This window comes from Cydia fagiglandana, chromosome 15 (genome assembly GCF_963556715.1).
Source record: "Cydia fagiglandana chromosome 15, ilCydFagi1.1, whole genome shotgun sequence".
Classification (NCBI taxonomy): Eukaryota; Metazoa; Arthropoda; class Insecta; order Lepidoptera; family Tortricidae; genus Cydia; species Cydia fagiglandana.
The window spans coordinates 13,353,877-13,371,667 of record NC_085946.1 but is presented as its reverse complement, the minus strand read 5'-3'; the positions used below and the strand labels follow the sequence as shown (position 1 = coordinate 13,371,667).

Here is a 17,791-nt window from a genome sequence, read left to right as displayed (position 1 = left end):
CACGCACAGGCGCGCGGCGTCGAAGAGGGCGCGAACAGGCGCGCGGCGTCAAGGAGGGCGCGCACAGGCGCGCGGCGTGAAGGAGGGCGCGCACAGGCGCGCGGAATCAAGGGCGCGCACAGGCGCGCAGCCACGAGGAGGGCACGAACGGGCGCGCGACGTGAAGGTGGGTGCGCACAGGCGTTCAGCGAGGGTCACCAAATCAGAGGCTTGTATAGTAGATTTGCGTTTATAATTTATAGTGAAAGTAAAGTATTTATATAGTAAGTTACGCCAGGAAGAGGAGGGTTTCTTGAAGGTGCGGGGCCTCACTTGGCCCCGCACGGACCCTTAATTTAGGAAATGCTCAGATGAGAGCTGGCGATAAACTAAAATCAGAATGACGGTTGTACCGCTTTTATACCTGATTCTTTAGAACATCTAAAGAATCAGATTTACAAGATTTCAAATTTAAAAATAGTCGAGTACCAGTTATGATTTTACCAAAATTTTGAATAACCTTTGCCGAAAGTATACATACTAGTCTTTTTAGTGGTGAAATCCGAACAGTTGAAGGCCGATTGACGGGTCACGTCAATCATCTTACAAAATGTAAACAATGAATGAATCCCGTAAAATACAGCGATATTATTAACAAAATTCCCCTAGATTTATATAAAATAGTTGGAAAAACCTAAAGGTATGTATTTAGGTGGCTTAGGGCCGCATTGCATATGGAAAGTTATAAAAATAGTAGCCCAAAGTAAGCCAGGCAGAAGTCCCAGTCTTCCCATGCATCCTGAGGATTGAAAAGGACTTTAAGAGTCTTATTAGAGTCTGTAAATTTCAGATACAATTCAAGAAGTATCATAATGTGATCGGAGCCATAATAAGCAAGTCAGAATGATCGGACTTGGAAAGCTAAATGCTGGAATTCTAATAAAGGAACAGAAAAAAGGAAGGAGGTAATTCCAAGGTAAATGCTACATATTGTATTATAAATTAGCAACGCGCAGTCATATCGCCTTAGTAAACGATTACCGTCGTCCATGGACACCCGTAACACCAGAGAGGTTCTTAGTGCGTTGCCGGCCTTTGAGAAGGGAGTGCGCCCTTTTCTTGAAGGTTTGAAGGTCGTATCAGACCGGAAATACCGCAGGGAAATACGTGAGGCAGGAAATTGTATACTTTATTAAAACTACATATTTCGAGAGGATAATGGGGTGGATTACAAATCAAAGCTATTGGTTGATTGCCATACATCTCTTATCTCCTTACCTAGGTCACAGAATAAATAATAGTACTATGTACAGAAGACTCACTCTAACAAAACGCGTCTGTCACGATCAGCACAGATATAGCCGCTAGGTGGCGACAGCGCCACGCGCGGCTTATGGCAAACCCCAAAGTTGGGGTCGAACGGATGTACTTTTAGCTACCTGTAGCAAAGCGACGAAATCGCAGAGTGAGCCACGCCTGCCTAGGTGGAAGGGCAGCCTTAGCCTATACGAATTAATATAGAATTAGAAGACTAAGATAAGTCTGCAACGATTTTGATAGCACACACAGTGCAAGAGTGCGTTATTATAAACGTGAAACTTCTATGAAATTGTGATATATAGGTATACTCATTACAAGTGGAAGTCCCTTTCTAACAAAAGTTGTCAAAAAGTGACATCCGCTTGTTATGTGTTGTTGTTGTGTCGAGTTACAAGCTTTTGAGAAACTGGCCCCTGTGCCCTGATTATCAAAAGCTTGTGACTTGTAATACAAGTGGAAGTACCTTTTTGACAGCTTGGTGTTCGTTTAATTCCTAATTGAGTCGCTTAACTGCAAACTCGGGTAAATCCATCTGTCAGATTATGCGATTTTGGTATTAAGAAAACGTAATAGGGTAGATATTTGCTGAGAGGGTCCAATGGATTTACCCGAGTTTGAAGTTAAGCGACACAATTTACTCGTACAGAGAGAACTGTAAAGACACAACGATATAGAGATGGCGCTGTACCGCCCAAAAACTAGTGAACGACATCGAATAGTCGAAGTGTAAGGTCTATTTGATATGAACGTCCGACGATAGGGAACTTACTTTATTAGTGAAGATAAATTTTTGAAAACCAGTGCTCGATTTGAAACGCTGGTTTATAAGGATTATTAGGAAACTAGATGAGAACCCGCGGCTTCGCTCGGGTAAAATAAATAATCCCATCAAGTTCAATATCCATCCATCGTAGGCCACGTCTACGCCTCGGCTAGTCTGTGGCCATGAGTAAGCCCATTCATAATAAAAAAATAAAAAAAAAAAATTAATAATATTCGTCGTTTGTTGAGTTCGACGGAAAAAGAATTGGGATCTATATGGGTGTCAAGTTCTAGTTTGCATGGGGTGTAATCAAAGTTCAGGATTTGACTTTTCTAGTTTTTACGTACACGCTATATTATTTCTCCTAAGTCCTATGTTACTTTTCTATAATTTAGTTTTTTGGTATAAAACTAGCCGGAAAGAAAAGCCTAGCCTAGAAGGATCGAAGGAACTCAAAAGCGCACGAGATGTAAATAACTTTTATCTTTTTATACAACTTTTCACCTCAGTACGGATATGATGGTCGTATTTGTCTACTAGACAGCGTGATAAAACGGTGTCCGTCTCTTTCTATCCCGCAGAGTTAAAAAGTGACAGTTGTTTTATCACGTGGATAATTGTGGATAAAGCGATCCATAATAGGCTTGCAGAAGTGAGAACATCATTAAACAACCTGAATCTGAAAAATGTAGGTAAATCCTTCTTCATCACTTATTCACTCAGATTTTCTTAAGATATTCTAACAATTAAGTTTAAATATCGCAATCAAACGCAAAAACGATTAATATAAATTTCAGTAAAAAAAATATGGAAATAACGAACATCAATTGACACTTAAATCAACAACTTTTATTTTATAAAAAAAAAACTTTGTAAGGGTCGGTCCGAATTGCGGATACCTACTACTATTTGTCAACCATAGTAGAGATTGTGTAAAGTAAAATTATTTATTTTGCGTGATAATCTTGTGTATTTTTTAAGTTAATTATTTTAATTGTACAATAAAATACGTAAAATACATATAGTGCTTATTATCAAATTTTAAAGTTTATTTTGCATTAATTAACTACTAAGAATTCATACTAGAATTTCTATTTTAGTACATGCATTGCGTTCTGACGTTTTTCGGGGGTATATTTTATAAACCGGCAATATACCGTTGAATGTCGTTTGAACTTTTTTTATTGTCTTTCTTTTTGCTAACGACGTGCAAAGGACTGAGAGAATAGAATCCAAGTTCCGAACTTGTATTTAAATAAAAACTTTTTTTATTTCTATTTCTATTAGGCCCCGCATGTTGAAATGACATAATGAATAGAGTTAGACCAAGAAAAGTCTGCAGCGATTTTGACGCAGTGCAAATGTTATCTATTTTAAACGTCAAACTTGTATGAAATTATGACGTACAAATAACACTTGCTATCAAAATTTGTGGGCTATCAAAATCGATGCAGACTTTTCTTGGACGAACTCTATGAAGGTCACTTAAATGTCACTTTGTCTCACTAAGTGAAGAAAATCGCGTTGTGCTGAGTTTTTAAGTAACAAAGTGCCCTTGTTCGAGCTACTGAGGTGAAAAACATATTATTTACAATAATATCAAGTCTCGATCTTTATAGTAAGAAAGAAACCTTTTAAAAGCAAGTTATTTTGATTTAACACTGAGAAATAAGATACTAAACTTGCGCGTGAATTTATGTAAGTAAACTTAAAGCCGAAAATGCTCTTTGTGTTCGTATAGAAGCCATTTTGACGACGAACATTGTTCCGTTTACGAACAAAATAATTCATTTCAAACGTGCCAATGCTCGTCAATTGAAGATATTGAATGACAAGTGACGTTTGTCTTCAACACAGTAGCTGTTGACAAGTGTTAACTGCACGATTCTTTTCATTTCTTGGACAGGCTCATTTGCTTCAGGTATTGTATACTATGGTAATGCTTACGTTTGCGCTGTCTGAATATAGGTATTTTGTTTTTGAAGTAGTAATAAAGTTACAGAGGAGTAATAGGTAAATATAGTGGTAGTAATGACTTGGCCGTATTACTACTCTGATTGTGAAGTTGTTGTTGTTATGGATTCGCCCTTAATATTAAACACACAAATCGTAAACCACAAGGTCCACCGACGGCCAGTTTATTGTTGCTGTAAGTAATTTATATCAAACTTCTTTAAGGAATCTTAAACTGATATAAAATGTTCGACATTACACCTTATTTTTCTTGTGTCGCGAATCCTCCATTCACCTCTTTTTTTAAGCCCTAATGCGGACATAGGTCATCAGATCATGACCCTGTAACTTTGAAATTGCAATTTTTGCAAGGACAGCAAGGCAAGGCCATGCCGTGACGATCTCGAGACAGAGCACAGATCTAGTCCAGTCATGACTTCCTTAGATTTATCTCTTTTCTGAGACCTTCATCTGCAGTCTAGATCACGAGAATAAAAGTGTAGATTCTTGGGATTTATTTGAGCATAAGAGGAAACAGTAAAATAATAGCATTATTATTTATTATACGCTATTAGGTACATAAATTTATATCACTAATGTGATCAACCCGCTTGTCAGTTCTATTGCTTCGATTTAGGATTGAAGATGGCAATTATTGGGTCCAGCACGGAGCCATTTACGCTACGCATTCACAAGTAAATTAGGCTAATTCATGTTTTGCAAATTTCGATTCGCATTTCACTTAGCCAATATTATTGATCGAATATACACAATTACGTACGAGTAAGAACATTTCTCATTCGGCATTATAGAGACTAAAAACAAAATTGATTTCTACTACATAACAAGAAGGAGCGGCTACGTAACTAATCGTCTCACTTTACAAGCGACTGCACATTGTCGCGTAAACCGCACGTCGATTCTGATTCATCATTTCGTTATGGTTTCAATCTTATTATGATAACACCTTGACACGACTCACAGTGAATCTCAAGCGCACCAACAAGCGCAAGCTAAATCTCCAATGATTCGACTTCCAGTACATTTCGCTGAGATTATTTATTTATTTATATAAACTTTACACGCAAAACATAAAATAAAAATTATGTACAAATGCCTAATGGCATTCTCTACCAGTCAACCATCGGGCCAAAGAAAGTCATGTAATAATGTTGCAAGGAGAACATAGGAATTTAATCAACATGAGCTATCGTCAAGGTCGTATCCAAACAAGATCAAACCCGTAACCTATTGTTAATTCAGAATCGGCCTCTCGCTAATTACCGCGCCTGCGTCTGCGCAGCCTCGCTCGCGTTCATGATCATTACCAAGGCCCATAGTTCGACGATCGCCTTTCGCCGTCGGTTCATTATGTTCATTTTTTTTATCAATGAGTCATTGATATTTACGTTTTTTTACTGTGATGTTTATTTTTGATGCCATTTTTTTGCGATTACATTATTTTTAGTTCTTGATGTAGGCTTCGTTCCGTGATTAGCGCAAATTGTTTATTGACGTGACATGATGTGACAGTAACTTTTAACTTTGTCGATTATAAGCGATCGAGAAGGCGTGGTGATTTGACAGTTGAATTTCTAACACTGTGGGAATAAATACTTTCTGTCTTCTGGGTTTTTAACTCAATCAAGATGTCTTCCTTATGAAAAGTTCACAAAGAAGATTGACAGTTGTTTTGATTGACGCAAACGATTGATCGTTTCGCTATGTGACTAACACTAGCTTCATATTGTTTCGCTTTGTTTACCCTCGATTTGGAAGAAAACTAAAACTTGAACGACATCTGTCGGAATTCAAAAAATCAATCGAATTAGTCAATATCGTATAAATTGATTACATTTTATGAGAAACGGGCAGCTTTAAACTATCAAATGAAGCCACATTTTATTATAAATTATTAGTTTTATTACATACCCAACCAAATAGTGCTGGTTACTACCCACAAAAAACTTTACAATAAAATTGGAGTATTACGAATTTAATTACTTGGCAATTTAAATGTTAACTATAGTTCTATTAAAACTTCGAAAAAAAATTAATAACGTTTCAGGAAGTAAGGCTGTATAGGTCCCTAATATAAAATAGAACATAGGTACATAATACATAAATATACCTACTTTTTAGGGTTCCGTACCTCAAAAGGAAAAAACGGAACCCTTATAGGATCACTCGTGCGTCTGTCTGTCCGTCTGTCCGTTTGTCACAGCCAATTTGCTCCGAAACTACCGCACCAATTAATTTGAAATTTGGTACACATATGTAAGTCTGTGACCCAAAGACGGATATGTAACGTCAACAAATGAATTTTAAACATAGGGGCTACTTTTGGGGGGTAAACGATAAAATTAAAAAACAAAGTTTTCAAAACTATATCGTGCTACATATCAAACGAAAGAGCTCATTTTGAGAATCTCAAATATATTTTACTTATAAATTTACGATAATAATTTTACAAGTTATTCAAGAAAATAGACAAAAAATTACCATTCCCCCCCCTCCATCTCCGAAACTACTGGGTCTAAAATTCTCAAAAAAATACACAAAATAGTCCTTTACCTAAAGATGACAGGAAAACCTATTAGAAATCTAGAGTCAAGCGTGAGTCGGATTTAAGAACAAAAATGCGGTTAACGTTTTTTAGGGACACAGCCGCAATGGTTTAAGTGAAACGTGATGTAGACAGCTATTGCGAAGGCCCTAGGCCGATATCCGCATAAGGCCGAAGGCCCGAAGCGTCCCAAAGAGGCGTGCCTTTAGCTTCAAGCGTGAGTCGGACTGAAGACAAAAAATGCGACTAGGCTGTATCTGGCACATAGCCGCAATGGTACTTGTAGTACAGTCAACAGCAGAAGTTGCTAAGCGGGCGAGGTGTTCAAAATTACCTTGACATGCTCTTATTGTCTTAACTATAAAGTCGCGTCCAGATCATTTAAAACCACTCGCCCGCTTAGCAACTTCTGCTGCTGACTGTACTGATTGATTAGGTTACTATTGTTACGTGTTTTAAAAAACACTAGGTTATACAGGGTGGCTATAAAATAAACTAAGTGTATTCCTTGCCAACGTGCAACCCTGAAATCGCGAAGAAAAATTTGGCTGTTTCATACATTTTGGCTGGTCCGTTTCTATGGGAGGATACTTCTTTTTTCGCGATTTCGGGGTTGGTCCCATACTAAAAGTTGCTCAGTATAATTCCAAAACCTCCCTGGCTATGGGAATACACTTATTTTTTGGCCACCCTACCACCATTGCGATTGGTGGATTTGGAATACCTACGTACCTATCTCTCGTATCTCTCTTCGGCCTTCGGAAGTTGTAGGAAGCGCGACCCGTCGCGTCAGACACTTGTACTATTGTTCGTTCACGTCACGTTTCACGTACAAAAAAAAATGTTGAAAATTGTGTGATGTACGGAACCCTTGAAACGCGAGTCCGACTCGCACTTGACCAGTTTTTTTTTAAATCGAGACAAATAATAATATTGAACATATATAATTCAGGTAAACAAAATTATCTCCATATTCCAGGGGTTGTGGAGTATGTGCAAAAAAATAAATGTATATTTGAATAGCTTTTTTTATAGTGAACACATCTTTGTTTACAAACATACATAAGCCTGCATTTAGTATGCCGATCTGAAACAACATTTCCCGCTAATGGTAACATTAAATTTCTAACCGCAGCTGCATTACTGTCAATTTTACTATGGAAATTGACAATGACAGCGACGCGTTCAGTACCGGTAGTGCAGCTGCGGTTAGAAATGGAATGTTACCATAATTAGTTCAATATTTATCTGTAACGCTCTTGGTTTTATTTTTAATTTAATATATTAATTTTGTTCCCTAATAAAAGTATAAGTAGATAATACCGAGACCTCAAGGTCTTTTCTACACAAATAGGCCTGTTGGCACAATTGGCATTTGTAAAACTGGTTCTTACCTACCTACTTACGAGTACTTCCTGCATTCGAAGCTGCATTATGTATATGCAACTGCCTTGTTCTCATATTTTTTGTTTTAGACATTTTTTTAGTTATTTTATTAAGTGCCTACTCGTACACAGCCAGCCTACAGTGCCTATACAGGATGGCCAAAAAATAAGTGCATTCCCGTTGCCAGGGAGGTTTTGGGATTATACTGAGCAACTTTTACTACGGAAACAACCCCGAAATCGTGAAAAAGAAATTTGGCTGTTTCATACATTTTGGCTGGTCCATTTTCTATGGGAGAGTAAATTTTTTTTCGCGATTTAGGGGTGGTCCTATAGTAAAAGTTGCTCAGTATAATTTCATAACCTCCCTGGCAACAGAATGCACTTATTTTTTCACCACCGTGTATAAATTTAATGTTGCCGTGCTAAATTCGGCTACTATAAAAAATAAGTTCAAAAACTAAAACCCGACTACTGCAAATCGCGCTCTAAAAAGTATGAAACAAGATAGAATTCTTATGTACTATTATCAAGCAGGAAATATTATAAATGTTACCATTTTTTTTTATATAAAAATACAACTTAATATAATTTACTGACTTTTTTTTATATATTTACAGAGATTCAGAGGATCGCCGTGGTCGTATGCCACGATTATAAACTTAAAAGTAATATGGCATACGACCACGGCTATCCTCTGAATCTCTGTAAATATATAAAAAAAATCAGTAAATTATATTACGTTGTATTTTCTATATAAAAAAAAATGGTAACATTTATAATATTTCCTGCTTGATAATAGTACATAAGAATTCTATCTTGTTTCATACTTTTTAGAGCGCGATTTGCAGTAGTCGGGTTTTAGTTTTTGAACTTATTTTTTATTTAATTAATTTTGGGGTCATGATTTCGTTACTAACTTTTTGAAGTCACTTTATATTACTTTTGCGCGGGCGTCCTCAGTACAGAAATGTACGCAGAGCGCCGCCTATATCGGGCTACGCCCGACTCCTTTAGTGCCTATGAGGGCGCCGATGGCGGCCGTCTTTGGAACGCGTACGTCGGGTTACGCTCGACACTTTAGTATGAGGGCGCCGCAGGCGCCCGATTTTGGAATACGTACGTCGGGCTACGCCCGACTCTTTTAGTATGAGGGCGCCGAAGGCGCCCGGATTTGGGACGCGTAGGTCGGGCTACGCCCGACTCTTTTAGTATGAGGGCGCCTTCGGCGCCCGGCTTTGGAACGCGTACGTCGGGCTACGCCCGACACTTTTAGTATGAGGGCGCCTTCGGCGCCCGGCTTTGGAACGCGTACGTCGGGTTACGCTCAACTCTTTTAGTATGAGGGCGCGCAAAGGCGCCCGGCTTTGGAACGCGTACGTCGGGCTACGCCCGACTCTTTTAGTATGAAGGCGCCGAAGGCGCCCGGCTTTGAAACGCGTACGTCGGGTTACGCTCAACTCTTTTAGTATGAGGGCGCGCAAAGGCGCCCGGCTTTGGAACGCGTACGTCGGGCTACGCCCGACTCTTTTAGTATGAGGGCGCCGAAGGCGCCCGGCTTTGGAACGCGTATGTCGGGCTACGCCCGACTCTTTTAGTATGAGGGCGCCGAAGGCGCCCGGCTTTGGAACGCGTACGTCGGTCTACGCCCGACGTTTTTAGTATGAGGGCGCCGCAGGCGCCCGATTTTGGAATACGTACGTCGGGCTACGCCCGACTCTTTTAGAATGAGGGCGCCGAAGGCGCCCGGATTTGGAACGCGTATGTCGGGCTACGCCCGACTCTTTTAGTATGAGGGCGCCGAAGGCGCCCGGCTTTGGAACGCGTACGTCGGGTTACGCTCGACTCTTTTAGTATGAGGGCGCGCAAAGGCGCCCGGCCTTGGAACGCATACGTCGGGCTACGCCCGACTCTTTTAGTATGAGGGCGCCGAAGGCGCCCGGCTTTGGAACGCGTATGTCGGGCTACGCCCGACTGTTTTAGTATGAGGGCGCCGAAGGCGCCCGGATTTGGAACGCGTACGTCGGGCTACGCCCGACACTTTTAGTATGAGGGCGCCGAAGGCGCCCGGCTTTGGAACGCGTACGTCGGGTTACGCTCGACTCTTTTAGTATGAGTGCGCGCAAAGGCGCCCGGCTTTGGAACGCGTACGTCGGGCTACGCCCGACTCTTTTAGTATGAGGGCGCCGAAGGCGCCCGGCTTTGGAACGCGTACGTCGGGCGTACGCTTTTAGTATGAGGGCGCCGAAGGCGCCCAGCTGTGGAACGCGTATGTCGGGCTACGCCCGACTCTTTTAGTATGAGGGCGCCGAAGGCGCCCGGCTTTGGAACGCGTATGTCGGGCTACGCCCGACTCTTTTAGTATGAGGGCGCCGAAGGCGCCCGGCTTTGGAACGCGTACGTCGGGCTACGCCCGACTCTTTTAGTATGAGGGCGCCGAAGGCGCCCGGCTTTGGAACGCGTATGTCGGGCTACGCCCGACTCTTTTAGTATGAGGGCGCCAAAGGCGCCCGGCTTTGGAACGCGTATGTCGGGCTACGCCCGACTCTTTTAGTATGAGGGCGCCGAAGGCGCCCGGCTTTGGAACGCGTACGTCGGGCTACGCCCGACGCTTTTAGTATGGGGGCGCCTTCGGCGCCCGGCTTTGGAACGCGTACGTCGGGCTACGCCCGAGACTTTTAGTATGAGGGCGCCGAAGGCGCCCGGTTTTGGAACGCGTACGTCGGGCTCCGCCCGACTCTTTTAGTATGAGGGCGCCGAAGGCGCCCGGCTCTGGAACACGTACGTATCTTGTAAAAAAATTGACTTATACATTTTGGCTGATCAGGACTTCTATACCTGTTCACGTTACAAAATGTTGCAGGACATTAAAAAAACACCATGTATAGCGGCCAAACAAATTCCTTTTGCAAAAAGCTTTTTGTATCGCCGTAGTCGAGTAACACGCGGATAGAATCCAGAACGCTTGTAGATTCATAGTTCGAATCACCTAACCGATAAATTAATGTTTTATGTGGCGCATGCAAGCAAAGCCGGGTGCAAAAGCTAACAATATTTATATATTTGAAATGTGCTAATTGAGCTCTTTCCAATGATGTATAACACATCATCATTACTTAATTTTAGTTTTTTGGTTCGTGACTTTATGACCTCTAGAGGGCGCCGTGTTCATTTTTTTGTGACGCCATATAGCCTATAACCAGCGGACGATTAAGACGATTCGAATGACACATCGTTTGTTAAATTATAATAAGTACTTTAGAAGTTATGAGGGAACAGATGAACATACATACATACATACCCACATACATACCGGTCAAAATCATAACCCTCCTTTTGCGTTGCCGTAGTCGGGTAAAAAGTGCGTGACCACAGCGCCCACCTGGAGGCTGCGGTTTACATAAAGTAATCTGTCAACTGACTAATCATATGATTCGTTTGATTTATATATGTATAACAAAAATAAGATCGATTTTTTTTTCGAATTTGGGAAACAGGCGATGCCAAAATCTACCACTAATTACTAGGACGGTTATACACTTACACGAATTAAATTAACGCAAGATCTAAATCCTAATTTTCATGTTACGTATAGTTATCATTTTAAAATGCAAATGATCAAAGCCATCAATGTCAAATATTTAGATAGATTCTAGATACTTAAACTCAACCAAATAAATCAAAATTCGAATATATTATAATACCTATGAATCTTAGGATGAGAAGGATGTTTGGTAGGTACCTTCAGGCGTGGCTCACTCCGCGATTTCGTCGCTTTGCTACAGGTAGCTAAAAGTCCATCCGTTCGGCCCCAATTTTGGGGTTTCCCATAAGCCGCGCGTGGCGCTGTCGCCACCTAGCGGCCATATCTGTGCTGATCGTGACAGACGCGTTTTGTTAGAGAGTGAGTCTTCTGTACCTAGTACTATTATTTATTCTGTGGTACCTTCCTGTTCCACATTGTACAAGTTACATTGTTAAAGTACCTATTTAATCATCACATAAGGATGTTGTATGCTCTTGATAAGGATCTAGAGCATACAACAAGGTACAAATACAACTTTACAATCTTCATCCTTCCTGGCATAGTTATACTAATTGCAGATATAATTTTATGGCAATATAAGGCACCATATTATTTCTGGAATAAATAACCTTACCATAAATATAGGCGTTCGAAATAACTTCCGTACCTATGCCTATATACTGCCGCGCCATAACATCTAGACACGACAATATCTAACTTTTTATTTCATCTTAGAGATTGTACAATGATAATAAAATATCACTTAAACGTAATACTTCATTGTTCAGAAAATTTATGGCAGTTCGACGATTGAAACAATACGAAAAGAATGGTTACATACATACTACGGCATTTATGTATTATCCTACATTTAATTATAATAAAATTATTTGACGGCCTCCTAGCATAGTCGGTAGGAACCCTGCCTATATACGAAGCAGGGGGTCCCGGGTTCGAATCCTGGTAAGGGCATTTATTTGTGTGTTTATCACAAATATTTGTTCCTGGGTTATGGATGTTTTCTATGTATATAAATATTTATATATCATTGTATATTACATATATCGTCGTCTAGGCGGTAGCTTATTAATGTGTGTAAAAATGTCCTATAATATAAAAAAAACTATGTATGCTAGATCCTGATACTCCATTTATAACTTGGCAGAACACAATGTTGACCCACAATAGGTAATATTGCCCGAAACATTACGACTTCTCGGATTCTTTAAAACCCAAGATAGGTACCAATACTTTTTAGTACACCTATTCTTACCTAGGTATGGTATAATAGTACATTACGATACAAATGCGAAAAGTATCTTAACTCGTGTCGATTTAAAATACTCCCTTCGGTTGTGTTTCAGTTTATCGTCACTCCGCAAAGATTAGCAATTTAAAAAACAAAACTTCCTCGGTACGGAGTGAAACATGTCGAGCGTTTTTCGACTTAAAATACGTGAGTGACCCGTTCTTAAGATATTTATCGTCACTCGTTGCGAATTTCCTTTTCACACGTGTATTTCGTATATGCACGTGCAATGCACGTCGTGCATTTGTCCTAAGTCTATAGTTTCTTTATTATTTCGCGCCTTAGGGCGGTAAAGTAGCACCATATGCAACTACCTACTGTAAAAATAATAGCGTAGTCACGCCATTCACAGTGCATGCTAATTGTCGCCCACAATAAATATAAACAAGCAAATGCCGATTATGCCTGAGTCGTGACGAAAAAGGTATAAATCTAGTCATTCCGTTTCAAATCCACTATTTATGCAGCCGGGTATGAATGGTCGTGTTCTAATGATGTTATATAGGATAGCGTTTCAGACATTGATTTATTTTGTTTAGTATAAGAAACAATTCGTTGTTAACTCAGTGATGCAAAGATAGCATTAATGAAATAAAACTATTAAAATGGATTATATCGCGTATATTGAATTCCTACATCCCGACGTTTCGAACCCTTTACAAGCTTTACAGCATTCGTGGTTAACGGGGGGCTGAGGAAAATCTACACTGTGCAAAAACGATACTAAACCATCATAAACTATTCATTTTAAGGCCAGTTCTTCATACATGTTGGTTCGAAAGGTCGAATTTCGTCAGTTTTAAAATGTAAAATAATAAAATATGTATTATAACACCTGTATATAAAAAAAAATATCACTTTACTATTATTTCCTAAGTGCTTTCGACTTGCAAAAAGTGAAAAAAACATGCTTGACAAAATGATACTTCAATAAACCTGTGCACGACTGCACAACCTTTTTTTATAATTTTATCTTTTTTTACATATTTTGTTTATGGTTTTTGCTACTATTTTTGTCTATTTAAATTTCCTGACAGATTACATTTTGTTGTCTGTTATTACAGTTGTATAAAACCTGTTGAAAAAAATAAAAACATACTCGTACAAATGTGATTTGCTGTGACTCACCGAGAGACTACAAAAAATACAAATCAACATGTCAAGCACTCGTTTTTGCTAGAAATAAGTTCAAGGTAGTTATAGAATATTACTCAAAAAAATCTATTACAGCATTAAACTGTCAGGTCAATGGGTCTATTAATAAAGCTAATATATTATGCAAATGATATAGTTTTTACTATACCATAAATAAGTAATCAAACTAGGTTGGGCATTAAGACCCAGGAACTATAGAAACAAACAAAAACGTTTTGGTCGTAAAAAGTTAAAGTTAAACGGCCCTATTAAAAACTGTGGCTAGTCCGCTGCATAGTAATTTAATGCAAATTGTTACACGATTAGATACGGAGATAAATTAATTGATATTACAATTGCCGATAATAATCCGCTACAACGTTTAGTTTAGACTTGTATGTTGCAGAAAATGTGAACAGATTGAAAATACATGGCTAACGCACTCATTGTAAGAAACAGCTAAAGTTTTAAAATAATCGAAAAAGTACCCAGAAATTTCAACAAACATAGTAAACAGATAGGAAAAGGAAAGGAAGGAAATGAAAGTTCACTATCAAGTATCAATTTCAAAATGTATGGCATTTTAGGCAAAATATGTAGGTACCTACCTACCATTTTCGAGAGCACCGACTACGATTCCATTTGGAAAATTCAACAATTTTGGAAACCGTTGGATTTATTCTGTCTTGACTTTTCCTTTTTACGGTTAATTTTTGCCCTTTAACCCTAACGGATTTTTAAGCCGTGACCGGCAATGTATTCCCCTAAACTAAACACGTAGCGCGTATTTTTAAACTGAGCTTAGTGATCTATCTGAATATTAAGATTTGGTACTTTTGTTGTAGGTACTGTAGGTATAGCTTTTGTCAAATGCCCTTGAAGGTGGTTGAACCGGATAAAAACGGTAAAGGGCGGAATGTGACAGCTTTTAACCTCATTTCAGAACCAATCGCCTTTCAGGCGAGCTTAAAATTCAATTATCGACTGCTGGTCTCTTATTATGCTAATGCCAGCCCATGAATTAATACCTTTAGAAATACATTTAGAATAACCGTTAATTTAAAATTTTGGGTAAATCAATTTGTAGTAAATATATGTATTATCTGCTTTCATAATTTACATATAATACCTATAACGCATTCACTGCCAGGGGGCGTGGTCTAGGAACAAACTTGTATGAAGGTGAACACACATGTGCGTCCGGGGGGGTGCCCCTTAATACGCCTAACATTAATTGTCATAATATGAATTCGCATAGCAGATTTGGCATAAAATAATTGTTCATAACATTAAACAGGCATAATAATAAAAAAGCATTTCCTCTCTCTGCAGCCCTGACCACCGGTAGCTTGGGCCTTGCCCCGCTGCTGGCGGCACCCTAGGTTAGGTTTTTTATAATGTGTTTATATGTATTTTTATTGTTTTGTAAGTGTTTTTATATTTTACTTTTATATTCATATTATAAAAATACCTAACCTAAGACGATAAATAAATAAAGAGAAAAAGCATAATACTTATTGCGCATAATAATGACTCCGCATAATTTAAATATGCATAACATTATTAACTATAACTGTAACTGTCATAAAATGAATTAGCATAATTTTATAATGTAAATGGATCAGGACGAAACCAACTTAACCAACTCGGTTAGGTTAGGTTCAGAAGGCCTTAGCCTTCGATGTTAGGTTTTTTTTATAACAGCCCGATAATATTATAGATATATTCACATCCTGATTATCTCCTCAGATGTATTAAATATATAAAATAATATATACAATCAAAATTACATTTGTCAATACCTCTAACTGGTAAAAAGAACTTATACCTATAAATCGGTAGGATAGAAAAAAACCATCCAAACTAAACTTTAATTTAAATTGGCTGCAATTGCCTCCAAATACCGCTTTATGGTGACATAACAATCTGTTACCTTCCTTTTATATTTATACCATTTAATAATTATGCAAAGTAGCGTTATGCTTATTACATTTATACTAAGTCATTGTTATGACAATAAACGTTATGCGCATTAACATTATGCGTACTCAGTTATGCGAAATAATGTTATGCGATTTAAAAGTTATGCGTAATCTGTCTTATGCCAATTTGAATTAGGAGTATTACGTTATGCGAATTAATATAGACCCGCGTCGGGGGCAGTGAATGTGAAAATGTGATAGCCGTGCAATGGACGGTTTGGGTCTGATATGCACTTTTGTCAACAAAACGGGAGCTATTTTGAGGACGACTTCACGCGGAAATAGTGTGCCTGTATCCCACTGCCACTTTCTGCCGACAGTTTTGGTGTTCCAGTCCCATACCATGCTTAACACCATACTAAAAATCGGTAGCGGTTTTTACAGCACTAAAACGATAGGTAATACCAATAATAATATCTTAAAACTAGAATTTCTCATACAAATTATATATGATTGATAATAGCATCAACGTCGTTTATATATCTCGGTTTATATCGTGTAGGTAGATTAAATATTTATAAGGTTTGTCAACATAAATCAGTTTATCCGAGTTGTCGATAGAGTAATAAATAGATTGCCTGTCTTTGCTGAGACTGGGCAATGTCAAGACTCCGATTAAGGTAAGAATGACAAGACCGTTTATGCAATTAACTTTTAATTGTATGTGTCATACACTTAATTATCGCTGTTCAATAAGGAACATACTTTTGGAATTGGCATTCATATTCCTCCAAGATTCCTATTAGGAGAATATCCCCTGAAAGGTGTCCCCGTATAAGCGCTAAATCTGGATTTAGCAATAATTGTCTATCCATAACACGATGTATTTTTTCCGCAAAGATATATGGGACTTTAATATTGCCTACACCATATTTTCATAGAGAACGTAGATTTAGAGTAAAACGCAAATTTCTCCAGGTTAGTAAGTACACATTTTCTAAGTTGGCTGTGATTCCTCGAGGTCCCCAAATGTCAAATCGTGTGGTCATGAAAAAGAGACCTTTAATTAACATACTTTACCAAATTTCAGGACTATTCTAGACATTTCGAAGTTTAGACCTAATCCGATTATGCTACTAACAAATTTCGAAAATATATATATCCGCAAGAAATCATGAACCTTGGCATGAATATAAACGTTACCCTTCTTTTGCAAATAAATTATTGTTTGTTAAGAAAAAAAAAAGAAGAGGAAACAATTTGAGGAAGCAACTTGATTAGATCTCCCAAAATGGGCTGCAAGACTTGCAATTTGGTTGGATTCGATTTTCCGTCGTCACTTTAGGTAATCATTTATTCGGTCCTAATTTATTTGTACTTGCAGCTCGCGGACGAGCTCCCGGCGCAGCTGTCGGAGCTGTCCCTGCGCCCGCGCATCGCGCCGGAGATGCCGCCCAAACTCGCCCACACCTTGCGGAAACTCACCACAGATGACACGGAGCTGACACTCAGCTTCCTGAGACGGTAAGCCTATCTTCTCTTCATGGTCATGACCTCATGTCTGAGGGACGTGACTCCTATGGGGGTATTCTTTCTACCACTGCTCTCCAGGCCTCTCGATCTTCGGCCATCTGCATTGTGTTGCCTGGAGCGAAGTCTGGGTAATATTTTGGACCACATCTGACCACCTACTGGGTGCACGCCCTCTACTCCTATCTTCCCTAGGGCACCAATAGTGCAATTATACAAGTGTGATCATTTGACAATCGTTTATAGAACTTATCAATAGAAGCTAAGAGTTACAAACGCCGATCGAAATGAATTGCGGCTCGATTCGGGAAATGAATCAGAAATTCACTAGATATGAAATAGTAAAGATATGTGACGTTCCATGGCAAAAGGTACCATCGCCCCGGCTGATTATTGGAGCGGCG

At 39.1% G+C, this 17,791-nt stretch overlaps 1 protein-coding gene across 1 annotated transcript in view; it reads left to right on the top strand.

Annotated features, from left to right (window-relative positions):
• Positions 1–17,791, top strand: part of LOC134671418 (arylalkylamine N-acetyltransferase 1) — a 50,597-nt gene that overhangs the window by 13,856 nt on the left and 18,950 nt on the right. Inside the window, exon 2 of the mRNA XM_063529273.1 lies at positions 17,242–17,381. Coding sequence (XP_063385343.1) covers positions 17,242–17,381 — 140 coding nt within the window. The remainder of the gene's footprint in view (positions 1–17,241; positions 17,382–17,791) is intronic.